The 22177-nt window shown below is 45.4% G+C and overlaps 1 protein-coding gene across 1 annotated transcript in view; it reads right to left on the bottom strand.

The window, feature by feature from the left end:
* ADGRG7 (adhesion G protein-coupled receptor G7) overlaps window positions 1-5093 on the bottom strand; it is a 30822-nt gene extending 25729 nt beyond the window's left edge. Inside the window, exon 1 of the mRNA XM_075850891.1 lies at window positions 5043-5093. Within this exon, the coding sequence (XP_075707006.1) occupies window positions 5043-5076 (34 nt within the window). The 5' untranslated portion in view covers window positions 5077-5093. The remainder of the gene's footprint in view (window positions 1-5042) is intronic.
* Window positions 5094-22177: the final 17084 nt, after the last annotated feature.

Below are 22177 nucleotides of genomic sequence, written 5' to 3' on the forward strand. Positions count from 1 at the left end.
GCTGCCATACACATCTGGCACTACTTATCTCCCAGAGGAACAAAGGATCAGACAAGTTAAAATCCTTCCTGTCCAACCTATCTTCTGTTGTGGAACCATCGAGATGGTAAATCCCACCAAAAGCAGGGGTCTATGCTGACAACAATCTCATGTCTATAGCCATCTTTACATATAGCTTTCAAGAACATAGCTGGATAAATGCATTAAAGAGGTTGTCCAGGATTAGAAAAAGATAGCTGTCTTCTTCTAAAAACAGTGCCACTTTTATTTACAGGTTGTGTATGGCATTGCAGCTCAACCCCATTTTCTTCAAAGGAACTGAGCTGCAGCACCAGACACAACCATAGACATGTGTGGCACTGTTGTTAGAAAGCAGCCATGTTTTTCTAATTCTGGACAACCTCTTTAATGTCAAAGGAATACAGCAATAAGGGTATGTTCACACGGCCTATTTTCGGCCGTTTTTCGGACCGTACACGCCCGAAAAACGGATGAAAAATCGGAAGCAGAACGCCTCCAAACTTCTGCCCATTGATTTCAATGGGAAAAACGGCATTCTGTTCCGACGGCCGGTCTCTTCTTGGGACGTTTTTGGAGCTGTTTTTCATTGACTCTATAGAAAACAGCTCCAAAAACGGCCGTAAAAAATGCCGCGAAAAACGCCGCGAGTGGCTTAAAAACGTCTGAAAATCAGGAGCACTTTTCCCTTGAAAACAGCTCCGTATTTTCAGACGTTTTTGAGTTTGTGTTTGAACATACCCTTACACAGACTGTAAAAGGAATTGCACACTCAGGGAGCGATCACCAATTTTAATTCACACAGCTTAGCAAATTACGTCTGAAAATACAAAGCTGTTTTCAGGCGAAAACAGCTCCTGATTTTCAGAAGTTTTTGTAGCAACTCGCATTATTCGCGGTGTATTTTGCGTCCGTTATTGGAGCTGTTTTCCAATGGAGTCAATGAAAAACGGCTCCAAAAACGGCCCAAGAAGTGACATGCACTTCTTTTTTGCGGGCATCTTTTTACGCGCCGTATTTTGACAGCAACGCGTAAAATAACACCTCGTGGGAACAGAACATCGTAAAACCCATTGAAAGCAATGAGCAGATGTTTGTAGGCGTAATGGAGCTGTTTTTTTAGGCGTATTTCGAGGTGTAAAATACCCAAATTACGTCTGAAAACAGTGCGTGTGAACATACCCTAACACAGTCTTAGGGCTTATTCAGACGAACATGATATACGTCCGTGCAACGCGCGTGATTTTCACGCGCCTCGCACGGACCTATATTAGTCTATGGGGCCGTGCAGACAGTCAGTGAAACTCCCGACATGTCCGTTCTTTGTGCGTATTTCGCGCATCACGCACCCATTGAAGTCAATGGGAGCGTGAAAACCACGCATGGCACATGGAAGCACTTCCGTGGGACGCGCGTGATTCCCGCAACAGCAGTGAAAAGTATGAATGAAAACAGAAAAGCACCACGTGCTTTTCTGTTTACAAACATCCAAACAGTGTCATAATGATGCCGGCTGCGCGAAAATCACGCAGCCACGCATCATCCGGGGCTGACACACGGAGTTGTTAAGTGCCTTTTGCGCACGCAAAATGCCGCATTTTTTGCGTGCGCAAAACGCACACGCTCGTGTGATTCCGGCCTTAGAGTATGTTCACACGGCTTAGCAAAATATGTCTGAAAATACAGAGCTGTTTTCAGCCGAAAACAGCTCCTGATTTTCAGACGTTTTTGTAGCAACTCGTGTTTTTCGCGGCGTATTTTACAGACGTTATTGGAGCTGTTTTTCAATGGAGTCAATGAAAAACGGCTCGAAAAACGGCCCAAGAAGTGACATGCACTTCTTTTTCACGGGCGTCTTTTTACGCGCCGTATTTTGACAGCGACGCGTAAAATTAAGGCTCGTGGGAACAGAACATCGTAAAACTCTTTGAAAGCAATGGGCAGATGTTTGTAGGCGTAATGGAGCCGTTTTTTCAGGCGTAATTCGAGGCGTAAAACACCTGACTTACGTCTGAAAACAGTGCGTGTGAACATACCCTAATGGTGGCCATGTACATAAGATAGCTGTAAGACAAATAAGTCTATGTTACCATTGCTTAGCCAAACATGATTGTTATTTCTTTTGGTGGGGAATGGGGGCAGGATAACCTCACTGAGCCTGGGAGATATTAGGGGATAGTATGTCGGTATCATCAGACATTAGAATATTAACAGAAACTAGATCTCTAATGGGTATGGTCTTCTTAAGACTTTATTGCACACTATATTAAAGTCGTTTTTCAGTCCATAGAAATTCGTGGCCTATCCTCAGGATAGGCTATCAATACATGGTAGGTGGAGGTCCATCTCGCGGCATCCCCACGATTAGCTGTTTTGAAGGGGCCGCGGCTCTCGTACGAGCGCTGCTTCCCCTTTATTCCTTATCTGTTCGTACTGTGAATCGCGAACACACTTGTAGTGGCGGTTCACAGTATTACAGCGTGGACAGGACTGGAAAACCCCTTTAATTTTTTATTTAAGCTCCATAAGCAATTTCCTTTGTGTCCTGTAGGACACAATATAATAATTGAGACCAAAGATATATGTTAATGGTCATTAAATAGTGAAAACACGTGCTGTTGTCATTTTAACTCGTTTTGTTGGATTTCAAACACACAGATTATTTTCTTAGAGGATAGCTTACACAAATGAATATGTTCCTAAATACAGGCCAAAAATATGATCATGATCATTTATCTGTATATATCTATACTGATTTTTGAGAATTGTAATGGGTGGTTGAAGATTCCCCTTTAAAAATAATCGCAGAATACAATGGTTGAACGGAAGGCTATATTTTCTTTACCACAGTAGCACAAACACTTGATGGTCACAAACACAAGGAGTCACACTTGGTGGTACAAAACACTTAAACGCACGGCCGACGTTAGGGGGGGGCAAACTGGGCAATTGCCCAGAGCCCCCATCCACTTAGGGCCCACAGCCCATAGCTGATACGGGGCCCGCACAGCCCAGCCCATAACATTTATGGGCCGGGCGGCACGGGCCCCCTCATGCACGGTGGTGTTGCTAGCACCGGAGGGGGCCCCTGTGCTAGCGACAACCACATTCACTTGTAGCTGCGCCCTCAGGACGCAGATACAAATTAATATTATAGGCTGCAGGCCACGTTAGGCCTGCAGCCTATAAGGCGCTGGGAAGAATCCCTGCGCAGGCCGACGTGATGACCTCACTGCATCACGCTAGACTGCGCATGCGTCCTGTGCATCACTCCGTCCAATGTGGAAACGGGGCAAGGAAAGTACAATTTTTTATTTATTTTTGGTGGCTGTCTGGCAATACACAGGGGGGGAATAGCTGTGTAGCACTATATACAAAGGAGGGGCGCTGTGTAGCACTTTATACAATTGGGTGGGCACTGTGTAGCACTATATACAAGGGGGGATGCTGTGTGGCACTATATACAAGAGGGGTTCTGTGTGGCACTATATACAAGGGAGGGGGGCTGGTGTAGCACTATATTCACGGGCAGGGGCGTAGCTAAAGGCTCATGGGCCCAGGTGCAAAATTTCAGTTTGGGCCCCCCTACGCATCTTCTCTCTAACTTTCAGCTGCATTACTGGGTCTCTAAAGTAACCCCTCAAAACAAAAATATATACATCAGAGACGAATAAAACAACTTTTATAACACGGCAGGCTTAAAGAGGCGCAGTTCTATGTATGATAGTATACCTAAATAATGAAGTCACCAAATAATGGTCATATACCAGCTCTACACAGTGAAAAATTAATACACTACAGTTGTATCCCGATTTCCCTTTTCTACTCTATCCAGGCCAGACCGGCATGACTTCTTCCAGCCACAACTTGTCTCTTCACACAAACTACAAATTATGCTGCTAGCCCCAATAGCCCTCTTAGTGCCCCCTCCACCTTAATAGTGGCCCCATTTGTGCCCCAAACTGTACTAGTGCCCCCTTTTGTTCCCTACAAAGTAATAGTGCCCCCACCACAAAATCATAATGCCTTTTTTGTGGCCCACAGTAATACCCGCCTTTGTGTCTTATACAGTAATAATACCAACTTTTTTGCCCCCACAAAGGGATTGCTGCCCCCTATGTCCTCCTACACAGGATAAATTCCACCTGGGCAGTTAATAATTTTATTAATAGCAACATATTTTTTTTTAAAAAATCCCAGAATCATAAATTATCACCTATTCACAGTATATTTGATCATTTTCTTATTGCTGGAGGTGATCAAGAGACCAGGGGTCCCAAACCCTCAGATCCTCCTCACTGCACCCCTGCAGTAAAGAGGAGCTTGAATGGAGCGGCTGTTGAGCATACGCCCGCCGCTCTATTCACTGTCTATGACAATGACGTAAACAGCCGAGCGATGTACTCGGCTGTTTCTGTCATTCCCATAGACTTTGAATGGAGCAGTACAGTGCATGCACAATCACTGCTCCATTCAATGTCCTGCTTACAGTGCGGAGGAATGAGGGGTCCGGGACCCCAGTTCTCATGATTGGTGGGGGTCCCAGCGATAACAAAATGATCACTTATCCTAAGGATAGGTGGTAATTTATGATTCTAGAAAAAAAAACGTTAAGAAAATGCCTGTTACTAGATATTATCTAATAAACCTGTAGGAGCAGCCTCTTTATTATCTATAGTTTCCTAATGGACACTGGCATAGCAGGGCTTTGTGTTTCACATTACAGCACAGCTCCAGACCTCCAGTAATGTGCAATCATTCATGACCCACAGTAACCTCTAGCCCCCTTATCAGTGTCTTCCCCATAACTGGAGGCTGGAGCTGTCCTGTATTGAATTATGACCCTCAGTAACCTCTTATCAGTGTCCTGTCTGCGCTGCTCTCACTGCTGAATCCTCCCGTTCTGTCCTCTATTTGCAGGATAGAAAGAACAGAGAGAGACAGCAAAGCACAGACACAGTATAGGGAAATACCACTAAAGAAAGACCATGTAACTGCATGAGTGATGCCCGTCCTGCACTCACATAGATGTGGGGGAAACGAGCAGGGATGAGACATGAGCTTGTCCTTACACAGCGTGCAGCAGTGTGTGTATCTAGACTCCTCCTCCCCTGTCTCCTCCAATCCAGTGCCTCAGAGCACAAGAAGGGAGGGGGGATTACATACGCTGCTGCACCTGCGCTGTGTAAAGTTTAGCTAAGCGATAATGAATGATACGGACACTCTAAGGGTATGTTCACACGTAGTCAACCAAAACGTCTGAAAATCCAGAGCTGTTTTCAAGGGAAAACAGACCCTGCTTTTCAGACGTTTTTTACCAACTCGCATTTTTACCAACTCATTTTTTTACCAACTCGTTTTTGGAGCTGTTTTCATTGGAGTCTATGAGAAAACAGCTCCAAAAACGTCTGAAAGAAGTGTCCTGCACTTCTTTTGACGAGGCTGTATTTTTACGAGTCGTCGTTTGACAGCTGTCAAACGACGACGCGTAAATAACAGGTCGTCTGCACAGTACGTCGGCAAACCCATTCAAATGAATGGGCAGATGTTTGCCGACGTATTGTAGCCATATTTTCAGACGTAAAACGAGGCATAATACGCCTCGTATACGTCTGAAATTTGGCCGTGTGAACATACCCTAAGTGTGGCGAGAGGGGCCCGTGGGCCCCTCAGGCTTAGGGGCCCGGTCGCAACTGCGACCGCTGCGACCCCTATAGCTACGCCACTGTTCACGGGGGGTTCTGTGTGACACTATCTACAAGGGAGGGGCGCTGTGTAGCAATATACAGGGGGGATTGTTGTGTAACACTATATACAGGGAGGGGGGCTGTGTGGCACTTTATAAAAGGGGGGCTGGGAGGCACTATATACAAGGGAAGGGCAATGTGGCACTATATGCAAGGGAGGTGGCTGTGTCGCACTATATACAAGGTGGGGCTGTGTGGAACTATGCACAAGAGGGGCTGTGTGGCACTATATACAAGGGGGTCTGCTTGGCACTAAAATACAATGGGGGGTTTGTGTGGCACTATATACAAGGGAGGGGGGCTGTGTGGCAATATACGGGGGGATTGTTGTGTAGCGCTATATACAAGGGGGTGCTGTGAGCCACTATATACAAGGGAGGGGTGCTGTGTGCCACTATATAAAAGGGGGGGCATTGTGCCACTCTATACAAGAGGGGGCTGTATGGCATTATACACAGTTAGGTCCAGAATTATTTGGACAGTGACACAAGTTTTGACATTTAAGCGGTTTACCAAAACATATTGAATATACAGTTATATATTCAATATGGGCTTAAAGAGGCTCTGTCACCAGATTTTGCAACCCCTATCTGCTATTGCAGCAGATCGGCGCTGCAATGTAGATTAAAGTAACGTTTTTATTTTTTTTTAAACGAGCATTTTTGGCCAAGTTATGACCATTTTTGTATTTATGCAAATGAGGCTTGCAAAAGTAAAAGTACAACTGGGCGTGTATTATGTGCGTACATCGGGGCGTTTTTACTTCTTTTACTAGCTGGGCGTTCTGACGAGAAGTATCATCCACTTCTCTTCACAACGCCCAGCTTCTGGCAGATCACGCTGTGACGTCACTTCCCCAGGTCCTGCATCGTGTCAGACGAGCGAGGACACATCGGCACCAGAGGCTACAGATGATTCTGCAGCAGCATCGGCGTTTGCAGGTAAGTCAATGTAGCTACTTACCTGCAAACGCTGATGCTGCTGCAGAATCAACTGTAGCCTCTGGTGCCGATGTGTCCTCGCTCGTCTGACACGATGCAGGACCTGTGAGTGACGTCACAGCGTGATCTGCCAGAAGCTGGGCGTTGTGAAGAGAAGTGGATGATACTTCTCGTCAGAACGCCCAGCTAGTAAAAGTAGTAAACACGCCCCGATGTACGCACATAATACACGCCCAGTTGTACTTTTACTTTTCAACACGCCCAGTTGTACTTTTGCAAGCCTCATTTGCATAAATAAAAAAAATGGTCATAACTTGGCCACAAATGCTCGTTTTTTTTAAATAAAAATGTTACTCTTATCTACATTGCAGCGCCTATCTGCTGCAATAGCAGATAGGGGTTGCAAAATCTGGTGACAGAGCCTCTTTAAAGTGCAGACTCTCAGCTCTAATGTGTGGGTATTCACATCATAATTTGAGGAAGGGTTTAGGAATTACAGTTCTTCAATATGTAGCTGCCTCTTTTTCAAGTGACAAAATGTAATTGGACAATTATCACAAAAGCTATTAAATGGGCTGCATGGGCTATTCCCTCGTTAATCCATCATCAATTAAGCAGGTAAAAGGTCTGGAGTTGATTCCACGGAGCTCTCAATGCAAGTGAAACAGACCATCGTTAGGCTGAAAAAAAATGAAGAATTCCATCATAGAGATAGCACAAATGTTAGGAGTGGCCAAATCAATAGTTTGGTACATTCTTGAAGTATAAAAAGCGAACTGGTGATCTCGTGAACGCCAAAAGGCGGGACGTCCACGGAACTCAACTGTCACGACGCGGGGTGTGGACCCACTGGGCCATACCGCATAGCGGGATAGCATCTGGCCTGATAGGTACAAAACAATGTCTATAGTCCAGAAAGGGTACATGAGGCAATGTAAACAGTGGCGGAGACACAACTTGACTTTCACCGTAGATAGCACAGTAGATGAAGCGGAAGACACGACTTGACTTTCACTGTAGATTGCACAGAGGCACGGTAGCACGGGATACAGGGTACAGGCAGCAGGAACAGGTAACACTGGGAACTGGAAAACACTGGGAGACCATTTTCAAGACAAACTTTAGGTATGCAACAACACTTAGGCAAGGAACAAGTGGACAGAGCCCTTTTTATAGTCCAGCAGCATTCTGGGCTAATTACTGATTATAGACAACTGGACGCGTACTGGCCCTTTACCTGCGGGTAACAGTCACAGAACCCGGAAGTGAGTGCCGAGAACACAGACGTGCATAGCCGGAGCTGTCAGATGGTAAGTCTGAACGACGGTCCGCAGCCATGGACGTTACAACAACAGTGGTGGATGATCGCAGAATCCTTGCCATGGTGAAGAAAAACCCCTTCACAACATCTACCCAAGTGAAGAACACTCTCCTGGAAGCAGGTTTATCAGTATTTAAGTCTACCATAAAGAGAAGACTTCATGAGAGCAAATACAGAGGGTTCACCACAAGGTGCAAACCATTAATCAGCCCCAAAAATAGAAAGGCCAGATTAGACTTTACCAAACAACATGTAAAGAAGCCGCCCAGTTCTGGAACAGCATGAAACTAAGATCAACATGTACCAGAATGATGGAAGGAAGAAAGTATGGAGAAGGCTCATGTTCCAAAGCACACAACATCCTCTGTAAAACATGGTGGAGGCAGTGTGATGGCATGGGCATGCATGGCTGCCAAAGGCACTGGGTCACTAGTGTTTATTGATGATGTGACTGAAGACAGAAGCAGCCAAATGAATTCTGAAGTGTTAAGGGATTTACGTTCTGCTCAAATTCAACCAAATCCAGCATGGTTGATTGGACGTCGCTTCACAGTACAGATGGACAATGACCCAAAACATACTGCGAAAGCAACCCAGGAGTTTTTTAAGGCAAAGAAGTGCAATATTCGGCAATGGCCAACTCAATCACCAGATCTCAACCCGATCGAGCATGCATTTAACTTGCTTAAGACAAAACTTAAGTCAGAAAGACCCACAAACAAGCAACAACTGAAGACTGCGCCAGTAAAGGCCTGGCAAAGCATCACAAAGGAGGAAACCCAGCGTTTGGTGATGTCCATGGGTTCCAGATTTCAGGCCGTCATTGCTTACAAAGAATTCTCTACAAAGTATTAAAAAAAAAAAAAAACATTTTATTTATGGTAATGCTAATTTGTCCAATTACTTTTGAGCCCCTGAGGAGGCTGTGTAGAAAAATTGTTGTAATTCCCAAACGTTTTACAGGATATTTTTGTTCAACCCCTTGAATTAAACCTGAAAGTCTACACTTCAATTGCATCTCAGTTGTTTAATTTCAAATCCAATGTGGTGGCATGCAGAGCCCAAATCATGAAGAGTGTGTCACAGTCCAAATAATTCTGGTCCTAACTGTACAAGGGAGGAGGGTGTATGTCACTATATACAAGGGAGGGGGTGCTGTGTAGCACTATATACAACAGGGGGGGCTGTGTAGCACTATATACAAGGGGGTTCTGTGTGGCACTATCTACACAGGAGGGGAGGCTGTGTGGCAATATACAGGTGGGATTGCCGTGTAGCACTATATACAAGGAGCGGGTCTGTGTGGCACTGTATAAAAGGGGGGCTATGTGGCACTATATACAATGGGAGGGCATTTTGTCACTATATACAAGGGAGGTGGGCTGTGTGGCACTATATACAAGGGAGGGGGCTGCGTGGCACTATATACAAGGGGGCTGTGGGGCACTATATACAAAGGGGGGTTCTGGGTGGCTCTATATACAAGTGAAGGGGGCTGTGTGGCAATATACAGGGGAGATTTCTGTGTAGCACTATATACAAGGGAGGGGGTGTGGTACTATATACAAGGGGGTGCTGTGTGGCACTATATACAAGGGTTGGTGCTGTGTGGCACTATATAAAAGGGGGGCTGTGTGGCACTATATACAAGAGGGGACTGTGTGGCACTATATACAAGGGAGGGGTCTGTGTAGCACTATATACAAGGGAGGGGGGCTGTGTGGCACTATATACAAGGGGGGGCTGTGTGGCATTATCTACTAAGGGGGTTGTGTGTCATTACATATAAGGGGGGAGGACTGTGGCGCTATCTACAGGGAGCACAAAGGGGGCATTACTGCTGTGGGGGCATTACTGCTGTGGGGGCACAAAGGGGGCACGGTTACTGATGGGACACTTTAATTGTGTCGAGCACTGAGGGATCATTATTATCATCTGGGGCACTGTAGATTACGAGTTTGTTTAGAGGATGGGGTATAGGTGTGGAGGGTGCTTGAAAAGCCAGAAACCAACATGTCTGTGTGTCGGATTCTGCAGAGACGAGTCGTGGCTGGAATAAGTCGTGACAGTGGTCTGGGATGGATGGAGAAAAAAAGGGAAAGTGAACGATTCTAATCAGAGAAAACATCACCTGTGAGTCACTAGATATAAATGTGCTGTAATCACTTATATCGTCTGTAGAGTTCCTGTGTATAACTTGCATCTACCACTATATGGTCACTACATGGTGGTAATATTGGTCTTTGTATAGTGGGTTTTATTCAGTAACAGTATGTGGTTATCGTGTGGTAGTATCATTCAGTAACAGTATGGAGGTATTAGTCAGTCACTATGTGGTTATGGTGTGACGGTATTATTCAGTAACAGTATGGGGGTATAATTTCATCTGGTATAGTGGTATGATTTAATAACTGTATATGTATATAGATATTTTTTTTGTGTGATAGGGAACATATGCTTTGGGTCTTACAACACTAGAAATCAGTGATGCCGTTCTCTGCACACCGCCTTCTGAATTGACTACATTATTGATACTGTAAGGGGATGTTCAAGTGAAAACAGCTCCTGATTTTCAGACACTTTTGTAGCAACCCGCGTTTTTCCTGGCGTATTTAACGGCCGTTTTTGGAGCTGTTTTTCAATGGAGTCAATGAAAAACGGCTACAAAAACCTCCCAAGAAATTACCTGCACTTCTTTTTACGTGGCGTCTTTTTACGCGCCGTATTTTGAAACCTCCGTCTACAAGCTGGCAGCTAGGAAAAAAATATTGCTTCTGCCCAGCTACTCTGACAGGATACGATGGTGCCGCATCGTACCGCAGCCTGCTAGTCCATTAAACCTCGGACCTCATAGTGCATAGCAAGTGTGGGACAGTGCAACATGGTATAACACAATATACACATCACATATACAGAATATATACAACATAAAAGCACAAACAGACATATTCTTAAAGTGATATACCCTCAGGTCTCTCACATTAGCGGGATGTGTTATTCACCCCCTCCCCCCCTTAAATAGGCTTGGAGTTAGAGTTTTACAGTAGAGACTAAATAGAGTCTAAACACAATCCTAATAGCAGTTGCAATACTTACCATTCACGTCAGTGTCATTGCAGGTCTCTTCTGAATACCCATACATGCCTACTAGAATATCTCCAAAAGTTAAGCATCCTTGGTCGGTGCAACTTTTAAAACCTCTGCAAAAGTTTTCTATAAAATAAAGATGAAAATAGGTTTATAAAACTTAGCAGCAAACATTTTATGCCTCTTTGTCGCTTTGTTCCTGAGATATTCTACAAATGTACCACTATCCAAGGTAGTACTACATTGATGGTCCCAAGGCACACATGCTATAAGTGGCCTTGTGGGGTTTACACACTCCGCACACTGGCTATTATACATCAGGCCACAATTGTATTACCACCACCATTGCATACAGAGCATTGAAAGTTAGTGCTCTGAATTGCCATAGTATACAACCTCAAAGCGGGAACCAGCAGATCTTGATGTTAGGTCACCAGAACGTTCTCTTGGTGGCTTCTACTTGGATGTTAGAAAACTGGCTGCTCGTAGGTTCCTATCTATTTGTTCCTGTCACCACCTTTTTTAGTGAAAGGCTCTTTGGTGAATCATACAGTATAGGGACTTGTGAGTCCCATCCAGTGCCATTAGCTGGTGTGGGTCTCACACAACCCTGACAGATAATATACACTCTAGCAAGGAGCAGGCCATAGGACAGGAGCAGCACGGTCTCGTATAAAGAAGGAACGGAGCAAGTGCAATAGGTAACTAATTGTGGATGTTATCACTATTATGGGTGCACTAGGGCACATGAAAATAAGCCATGCCAAAAAAATTACAGCTGCATTTTCTGTGTGCCACATTGTCCCCAGTAGATCACCTATTGGAAGTTCCACAAGAGTTGATCCCATGCTGAACATGTTTGGCCAATCCTGGTATACAATAATGTTTTCCAAGTTGCCATTTTTTCAAAACATTTCTGACAGCTCAAAATACGATTAATGTATGCATATATAATATTTCCAATATATTTAAATGTATCTATGTATCTTGTGTCAGAAATGTCCTCCATATTGTTACAACTATTGTCATTTTAAAACCAAAAGTGCTGCTAACATTTTACTTACCTATTGTACAAAGTTCCCCTGTATATTTATCTGGGCAACGGCAGAGGTTGTTTTCACAGATTCCACCATTTTGACACTCCAAGACACATGGAGGTGGAGGAGCTGGTAGTTTAGGTGCTGACAAAATATGGAAAGCAAATTCAATTTACTATATTTAAGGCTACTTACTGTATGGTGTCAGTCATATACTCTAAAATAAGTCAGTGTTTCTTAAAGGGACACTCCGGCCAAAACTAAACTTTCCCATGTGTACCATTATGGTATTTCATGTGTCAGTCTCCCACTTGTTATTTTTCTTCTATATCTATATATCAGACGAGATTAGCTGCTTAGCAGCAGTGTGACTCTGGCTCGGTGACACGCTCTCTCTACATGAGTCTATGGAGATCTATGTGTCACACATCACAGGTGTCAGCAGTTCCTGTACCACACTAGTTTTGCACGGGGGTGACAGAAACTTCTATCATCAGCTCCCACTGATACTTAGACCGGTTCCTGTCAAACAAGTATAATGTAGAAGAATATAGTGCAGCCTGCCTGTATATTTATGGTGTCTCAGCTTGTTTAGGAGAATATAGAAAGAATGATAATCATAGTGTCCCCCAGCATGAAAAAATGGTATGGTCTTTAGCTTGTCATACTGTGCTGTGCTGAAACATCATGAGATTGATAGCAAAGCTGTAATGACAGAGATAGGGAAACAGACAAGTGAGCCCTAATCTACCCGCCACTCAGTCCCTGCCTACTTGCAACGACCCGCCCTAGGCGACGGGGTACAACTGGGCGACGGTCCCTACGCTCAATAAGTGCACGACAGACAACCAGACAAGGAAACACAGAACAAAGGGAAACAGGGCAGTTGCCCACGGAACACCGTGAGCAACAAGAGAAGTAAACGAGCCGAGTCAAACCAGGAGTGTACGAGGTACCAAACGAGCAGGAGAGTAGTCAGTAAGCCAGGGTCATATGAAGCAGGGTCAAATAGTACAGAAGCTGCAGCAGGGCCAGGAAACCAGCAGAGAAGAATCACAAGCAAAGGAGGAACAGGAAAGGCAGGTATAAATAGACAGAGGGCGGGAGCTAGCTCCATCTGGCCAGGCTGTGATAGGCTCTCCCACTCCTAAGCCTGCCATCCTGAGTGGTGGAAGATGGAATCAGTCTCACAGACATAGAAGCAGGTGCAGACTGATTACCTATGGGCGTGGATACAGAAGCTGTGCCTGGCAGATCCTTAACAGTACCCCCACATTTATGAGGGGCCACCGGACCCTTTCTAGATGGACCTGGTTTATTGGGGAAACGAAGGTGGAACCTCCTGACCAATACCCCAGCGTGAACATCCCGGGCGGGTACCCAAGTCCTCTCCTCAGGCCCGTATCCTCTCGAATGGACCAGGTACTGGAGGGAGCCTTGGACCATCTTGCTGTCCACAATCTTGGCCACCTCGAATTCTACCCCGTCAGGGGTGAGAACGGGGACAGGAGGTTTCCTCGAGGTTGCCAAGGACGGGGAGCAGCGTTTAAGGAGGGAGGCATGAAACACGTCGTGTACTCGAAAAGATGGGGGCAACTCCAGTCGGAAGGAGACAGGATTGAGGACTTCAATGACCTTGTACAGCCCTATAAACCGGGGAGCAAACTTCTTGGACGGGACTTTAAGGCGCAAGTTCTTAGACGATAGCCACACCAGATCCCCGACCATAAACAAGGGGTTAGCAGAACGTCTTCTATCTGCCTGAGTTTTTTGTATGCTCTGGGACGCCTCTAAGTTCTTCTGAACCTGGGCCCAGACTGTGCACAGTTCCCGATGAACGACCTCTACCTCGGGATTGTTGGAACTACCAGGTGAAACGGAGGAGAACCGTGGATTAAACCCAAAATTACAGAAAAAGGGGGAGACCCCTGACGAGTTACTGACCCGGTTATTAAGGGAAAATTCGGCGAGGGGAATGAATGAGACCCAATCATATTGACAGTCAGAGATAAAACACCTTAAATATTGTTCTAGAGACTGATTAGTTCTCTCGGTTTGGCCATTAGTTTCAGGATGGAAGGCAGAGGAGAAGGACAGATCAATCTCCAACTTTTTACAGAAGGCTCTCCAAAACAAAGAAACAAATTGTACCCCTCTGTCAGAAACAATATTGACAGGGACCCCATGGAGACGCAGGATGTGTTTGACAAACAAGGTAGCTAACGTCTTAGCATTGGGTAGTTTTTTGAGGGGCACAAAGTGGCACATCTTACTGAAGCGGTCTACTACAACCCACACCACCGACTTGCCTTGAGATGGAGGCAAATCGGTGATAAAATCCATGGAGATATGGGTCCAAGGTCTCTGGGGAATGGGCAAAAGTACGTAGTAAGCCCGCTGGTTGGGACCTGGGAGTCTTGGACCTAGCACAAACCTCAGAAGCGGCGACGTAGGCCTTAACGTCTTTAGGCAACCCAGGCCACCAATAGTTTCTGGCAATGAGGTGCTTGGTACCCAGGATGCCTGGATGACCAGATAGTGTGGAGTCATGATTTTCCCTAAGTACCCTTAGCCGGAATTGCAGGGGAACAAACAGATTGTTCCCAGGAAGGTTCCCGGGAGCTGAACTTTGATCAGCAGCAATTTCAGAGACTAAATCAGAATCAATAGAGGAAATGATTATACCTGGAGGCAAAATACAAGCAGGATCTTCCTCCGAAGGAGGGCTGGCCATGAAGCTACGCGACAGTGCATCATCCTTAATATTTTTAGACCCAGCCCTATAGGTAACCCAAAAATTGAATCCGGTAAAAAATAACGCCCATCGAGCTTGTCTCGGGTTTAGCCTCCGGGCCGATTCTAGGAAAACCAGATTCTTGTGGTCGGTAAGGACCGTTACCTGGTGCCTAGCCCCCTCCAGGAAGTGGCGCCACTCTTCAAATGCCCATTTAATGGCTAAGAGTTCGCGGTTGCAAATATCATAGTTACTCTCAGTGGGCGAAAACTTCCTGGAGAAGTAGGCACAGGGACGGAGATGGGTGAGGGACCTGGTACCCTGGGACAAGACAGCCCCCACTCCCACCTCGGACGCGTCAACCTCCACGATAAATGGCTCCATTTGGTTGGGCTGAACCAACACCGGGGCCGAAATAAAGCACTTCTTAAGGGCCTCAAAAGCCTGGACAGCCTCAGGAGGCCAGTGGAGGAGATCAGCACCCTTGCGAGTGAGGTCCGTAAGAGGCTTAGCGATGACTGAGAAGTTAGCAATAAATCTCCTGTAATAATTAGCGAACCCCAAGAAGCACTGTAACGCCTTCAGGGAGGCAGGTTGGACCCATTCCGCCACAGCCTGGACCTTGGCGGGGTCCATGCGGAATTCATGAGGAGTGAGGATTTGACCCAAAAATGGTATCTCCTGCACCCCAAACACACATTTTTCGGTCTTCGCAAACAGTTTGTTTTCCCGAAGGACCTCGAGCACCTTCCTGACATGCTCAATGTGGGAGGACCAGTCCTTGGAAAACACAAGTATGTCATCAAGGTACACTACAAGAAATACCCCCAGGTAATCTCTTAAAATCTAATTTATGAAATTCTGGAAGACCGCGGGAGCATTACACAACCCAAAGGGCATGACGAGGTATTCGAAATGACCTTCGGGCGTGTTAAACGCAGTCTTCCACTCATCCCCCTCTTTGATGCGGATAAGGTTATACGCCCCCCGTAGATCAAACTTAGAGAACCATTGGGCCCCCTGAACCTGATTAAACAGATCAGGAATCAAAGGAAGGGGATACTGGTTCCTTACAGTGACCTTATTCAAGTTACGGTAGTCAATGCATGGCCTAAGACCACCATCCTTCTTCCCTACGAAGAAGAAGCCAGCACCTACCGGGGAAGTAGAGGGGCGAATGTAACCCTTGGCGAGGCATTCCTGGATATACTCTCTCATGGCTTCACGTTCGGGACAAGAGAGATTAAATATCCTACCCTTAGGGAGCTTAGCTCCTGGTACCAAATCGATAGCGAAATCGTATTCTCTATGAGGAGGTAACACTTTGGAGGCCTCCTTAGAGAAAACATCAGCGAAGTCCTGAACAAACTCAGGTAGCGTGTTCACCTCCTCAGGGGGAGAAATAGAATTAACAGAAAAACATGACGTCAAGCATTCATTACCCCATTTGGTAAGATCCCCAGTATTCCAGTCAAACATGGGATTATGCAACTGCAAAAAGGGAAGGCCTAAAACCAAATTGGACGATAATCCCTGCATCACCAGTACAGAGCACTGCTCCAAATGCATGGAGCCAACAAGGAGTTCAAAAACAGGGGTATGCTGTGTAAAATAACCATTAGCAAGAGGAGTGGAGTTGATACCCACTACCGGGACAGGTTTAGGCAAATCAATCAAAGGCATAGCTAGAGACATAGCAAATTCCACATGATATTAGCAGAAGACCCTGAATCCACGAAGGCACTGCCGGTAGCAGACCTACCACCAAAAGAGACCTGAAAGGGAAGCAAGATTTTATTACGTTTCATATTTACGGGAAATACCTGTGCGCCCAAGTGACCTCCCCGATGATCAATTAGGCGCAGAAGTTTTCCGGCTGCTTATTCTTACGCCTAGGACAGGTGTTCACTTGATGCTTGTCATCCCCACAATAGAAGCAGAGACCATTCTTCCTGCGGAACTCTCTACGTTGTTGGAGGGACACGGAGGCCCCGAGTTGCATGGGTACCTCCGAGTCTTCCGTGGAAGAACGAAGCAATGGAACCTCGGGAGGCATCATGGGGGAGTCAGAGGAGAAAACACATAAACGTTCACGTTGTCGTTCCCTGAGACGTCGGTCAAGTCGTACCACTAAAGCCATAACCTGGTCTAGGGAGTCAGAAGAGGGATAGCTAACTAGCAGGTCTTTCAGGGCGTTCGACAGACCCAACCTAAACTGGCACCTTAAGGCAGGGTCATTCCACCGAGAAGCTACGCACCACTTCCTAAAGTCAGAGCAATACTCCTCAACAGGTCTCTTACCCCGACGTAAGGTCACCAGCTGACTCTCGGCAAAGGCAGTCCTGTCAGTCTCTTCATAAATGAGTCCGAGAGCAGAAAAGAAAAGATCAACGGAGGAAAGTTCAGGGGCGTCAGGAGCCAAGGAGAAGGCCCATTCTTGGGGCCCTTCCTGGAGCCGGGACATAATTATACCCACCCGCTGGCTCTCAGAACCTGAGGAGTGGGCTTTAAACGAAAATAGAGCCTACAACTCTCCCGAAAGGAGAGAAAAGTCTTCCGGTCCCCTGAGAACCGGTCAGGCAACTTGAGGTGGGGTTCAAGAGGTGAGGGGCACTACCATGGTAGCATCAGGCTGGTTGACCCTCTGAGCCAGGGCCTGGACCTGTAGGGAGAGACCCTGCATTTGCTGAACCAGGGTCTCAAGGGGGTCCATAGTGGTGTGAGGGACCAGGGTAGAGTAGGTATATGGGCTTGTGATTATGTAATGACAGGGATAGGGAAACAGACAAGTGAGCCCTAATCTACCCGCCACTCAGTCCCTGCCTACTTGCAACGACCCGCCCTAGGCGACGGGGTACAACTGGGCGACGGTCCCCACACTCAGTAAGTGCACGACAGACAACCAGACAAGGAAACACAGAACAAAGGGAAACGGGGCAGTTGCCCACGGAACACCGTGAGCAACAAGAGAAGTAAACGAGCCGAGTCAAACCAGGAGTGTACGAGGTACCAAACGCAGAGCAGAAGAGTAGTCAGTAAGCCAGGGTCATATGAAGCAGGGTCAAATAGTACAGAAGCTGCAGCAGGGCCAGGAAACCAGCAGAGAAGAATCACAAGCAAAGGAGGAACAGGAAAGGCAGGTATAAATAGACAGAGGGCGGGAGCTAGCTCCGTCTGGCCAGGCTGTGATAGGCTCTCCCACTCCTAAGCCTGCCATCCTGAGTGGTGGAAGATGGAGTCAGTCTCACAGACATAGAAGCAGGTGCAGACTGATTACCTATGGGCGTGGATACAGAAGCTGTGCCTGGCAGATCCTTAACAAAAGCAGAGAGGAAGAGAAAGTTGGGGAAATTTAAGAATTTAGATGGATGCTTTTTTTAAAGCACAGACAAGGCAGCAGTTTGAAAAGTAAGTAGAGTATACATAAAATAAGTGTAGAGAGTGGTATACAGTCAGGTGGGGAATGTAGACATGGAAAGTTGGGTTTCCACTGCAGGTCTTCTTTAACAATAATTAGTAATCAAATGTAATTAAGATTTCAACAATAGTCATGCATACTTCCCAACATTTCAGATGATCAAAGATGGATGATTGATGTGCAGGTTGACCTTTAGCACAATAAATAATTGTACAGAGCATTTTAAGGGCATTTTCAGCAAATACGACCCAGATTCTGCAGGGAATTATTGCCGAAAACCCTCATCAAATCATAGATTTTTTGGTGCAGATTATTTTGGTGCAGATTTGCCGCTGCGGAGAACAGCAGAGGGGGAAAAAAAAGACTATATTTACATCTAATGCCAATGCGTCCCTGCTCCTCCGGCTAATCACTGTGCAGCTGGTCTTCTGTGATAAAGTTTTGTCCCATGTGACCGCTGCAGCATGTGATTGGCTGGAGCGGTCACATAGGACGAAACGCCATCACAGAGACCTGCCAGGAAAGCAGGCACGTGTCTCCACGTAAGTACCAGGGGAGGTAAGTGGAAGTAGTGGTTTTTTTCTGCTTGCTTTTTTATCTGCGGATACGCAGCTATTCCTCAGCAAAAAAAGAAAATGCAACATTCGTCATTTATTACAGATTTACACTTCCCCACTGAAGGGGAAAATCTGCAACAAATACGCAAGCATTCTGCAGCATAAATTGACATGCTGCGGATTTAAAATTTGCACCACAGGTCAATTTCTGCACAGATATTTTCCACAGCGTGTGGATGAGATTTGTGAAAATCTCATCCACTTTGCTGCTACTGTCATGTGATCTGGACTTTCCGCCTGCAAATCCGGGTGGAAAATCCACAGCAATCCTGCTACGGGTGAATGTAATAAAAGAATGTGTGTTTTTTTTAATAATATATATGTATATATTGCCTTGCACGCTGTAACAAACAGAGAGAATAAAATCTCGGGCAATTACCTTTATATGTGGGCTATGGTCTATTCCACCATGATCCAAGGTGCCGTGTGTATTATGGAACAGACCACTACACACTTATAGGGGTTCTGACTACACTAAGGAACATATAATTCAGTACCATAGAAGTCTTCTACTGTTTCTCCTGTGACAGCGACAGTTAATAAACTATACTACAAAAACCTTTCTTATATTAAACTTCTGGAAATATCTTCCGAATGTTGTGTGATCCCGCAGTAGTCGATGATGGGGTGCAATCTTGTGGTGACAGAGAATTGCACTTTTTGGAGCAATATAATAGATTTATTCATAAAGACTTTATTTGTTCCAAAACAGGACATTTGCTGTACCAAGAGGAATATAGGGATTTAGGTGAATAGTAGGTACCGTCCTTCTTAAAGATGGAAGTTGTTCTATTGCTTTTCATGCATTTATTTCATGAAAAATGTAATATTTATATATACATTGATAAAAATATGAAAGTGTACAAATTTCCTATATAACATGGGGTGAGGGATGTAAATTGTATCTACAAATGCATCAACGATAGTAAGTTATTGATAATAAGTACATGTGCAGATGTGTTCACCATTCGTTTTTCTTGAATCGCGTCAAGTTATAGAATTTTTCATAATAACAATTCAATATGTTTTTTGAACATGATGGTCTATGGGCGACGGATGGCTGACAGATGGAATCTGTTGGACATATATGTTTTTTCACGCCATATATCTCGGGAAATGTCAGTTTAGAGTTTAGTTAAGGGATCACACATCTGTATATATAGATTTTTTTAATGTATCCCTTTTAACATGCACACGATCGTAGATTTTGTAGGCCCATTCATTCTATTGACCACGGACACCTTTCCGTATATTTTCGGGAAGGTATCCGGGCAGTAGAAAGCCTCCCCAAAAGATAGGACATGTCCTATTCTTTGCTTTTTACGGACCGTGCTCCCATACTTTGTATAGGAGCACAGGCCGAAAATGCAGGTGGCTGTCCCTGGCCGCCAGCAGCCAGCCGTGCCCGTCATTGCGAACCGTTTTTACGTGCACGGCCGTGTGCATGAGGCCTAACAATGTGATTTTACTGTTTTCTGTGTACTCCAATAATTTAATGAACTGCAGAAGTTTTGTATCTAGGAAAATCTTTTACCATTATTCATCCCAAACTTCCTGGATTATGGCTACAATGTAAAAACTAAAAGAATTAATATGACACTAAAAGGGGTTGTCTGTTTGGGGGCTGTTTTTTATAGTGATGACCATTCAACAGCATAGGTCATCAATATATGATCAGTGGAAGTCCGACACCAAGACCCCACACCGATCTGCCATTCTGGGCGCAAGAAGCTATGCAGGAGTCGTGCCGGAAGCAGATGGCCCTGACCATTGTATAGAAGCAGAGCTACAGTAACCCAACAGGGCCGCTATACAATGGTCGCAGCCTTCTGCTTCTGGCACCAACCTTTGCAAAGCTTCTGGAGCCAGCCAGGGAGGCTGATCGGTGGGGGAGGTCCTAGTGTCGGACCCCCACCGATTATATACTGATGACCTATCCACAGTATAAAAAACAGCCCCCAAACTAACAACCGCTTTAAAGGAGTATTTCCATCACTAGGGACAGCTCCCTTCTGCATTGCTCCTGCAGAGTAGCGCACCTGGCCACCCATTCTGCAGGGAAGTATAACACAGCTCCATTCGGGTGGCCAGGAGCATCACTGTAAAGGGAAAAACAGTGAAGAAGCTGTGGCGCTTAACTAGTAATATGTCATCAATTTCTATAGTGGGAAAGCCTTTTAAGCTAGTCATATAGGCAAGAGATGAATGGCAGATTTTGTGCATACATCCTTTCTCCCATCCCTTTTCTCTAATTTTTTTCCTCTTTCTCCTACTGCTCTAAACTAGTCTTTAGACGAGATGGTGATGGGAAATCCAACTGTACCAGCATTAAAAAAACAACAGAGCTTCCACAACAGCTTTAACCATTGAGTTATGGACTCCACAAGGCCTCTGAAGGTGTCATGTGGTATCCATCATGTGTTAGCAGCAAATCTTTTAAGTCCTGTAAGTTGTGAGGTGGGGCGCATTGTCCTGCTGAATGAGACCACTGTTATGAGGGAATACCATTGCCACGAAGGGGTGTACTTGGTCTGTAACAATGTTTAGATAGGTGGTCCGTGTGAAAGTTACATCTACATGACTGCCAGGTCTTAAAGTTTCCCAGAACATTCCCCAGAGCATCACACTACATCCGCCAGCTTGGTATGGTCCTGATGATCAATTGTCCATTGTAGGCGCTTTTGGCAGTGGACAGGGGTCGGCATGGGCACTCCAACCAGTCTGCGGCTACGCAGCCCCAAATGCCGAAAGCTGCTAAGCAGTGTGTGTTCTGAATCCTTTCTTTCATAGCCAGCGTTAACTTTTTCATGACCTTTGTGCTACCGTAGCTCTTCTGTGGGATCGGACCAGACGAATTAGCCTCTGCTCCCCACTCATATCAATGAGCCTTGGGCGCCCATAATCCTGTTGCCTTGGTTGTTCTTCCTTGGACCACTTTTGGTAGGTACTAACCAATGCATACGAGGAACACCCCATAAGACTTGTCAAAGTCGCTCAGATCCTTACGCTTTCCCATTTTTCCAGTTTACAACACATCAACTATAAGAACTAACTGTTTGCTTGATGACTAATACACCCAGCTATTGACAGGCACCATTGTAACGAGATAATTAATGTTATTGACTTAACCTGTGAATGATTTTAATGTTTGGCTGAGCGATCTATATATATATATATATATATATATATATATATATATATATATACTTATCATAATTGTGGCTAAAAAACACCAGCTAAAATGCCTGTCTGATACA

Source organism: Rhinoderma darwinii, chromosome 2 (assembly GCF_050947455.1).
Source record: "Rhinoderma darwinii isolate aRhiDar2 chromosome 2, aRhiDar2.hap1, whole genome shotgun sequence".
Lineage (NCBI taxonomy): Eukaryota > Metazoa > Chordata > Amphibia > Anura > Rhinodermatidae > Rhinoderma > Rhinoderma darwinii.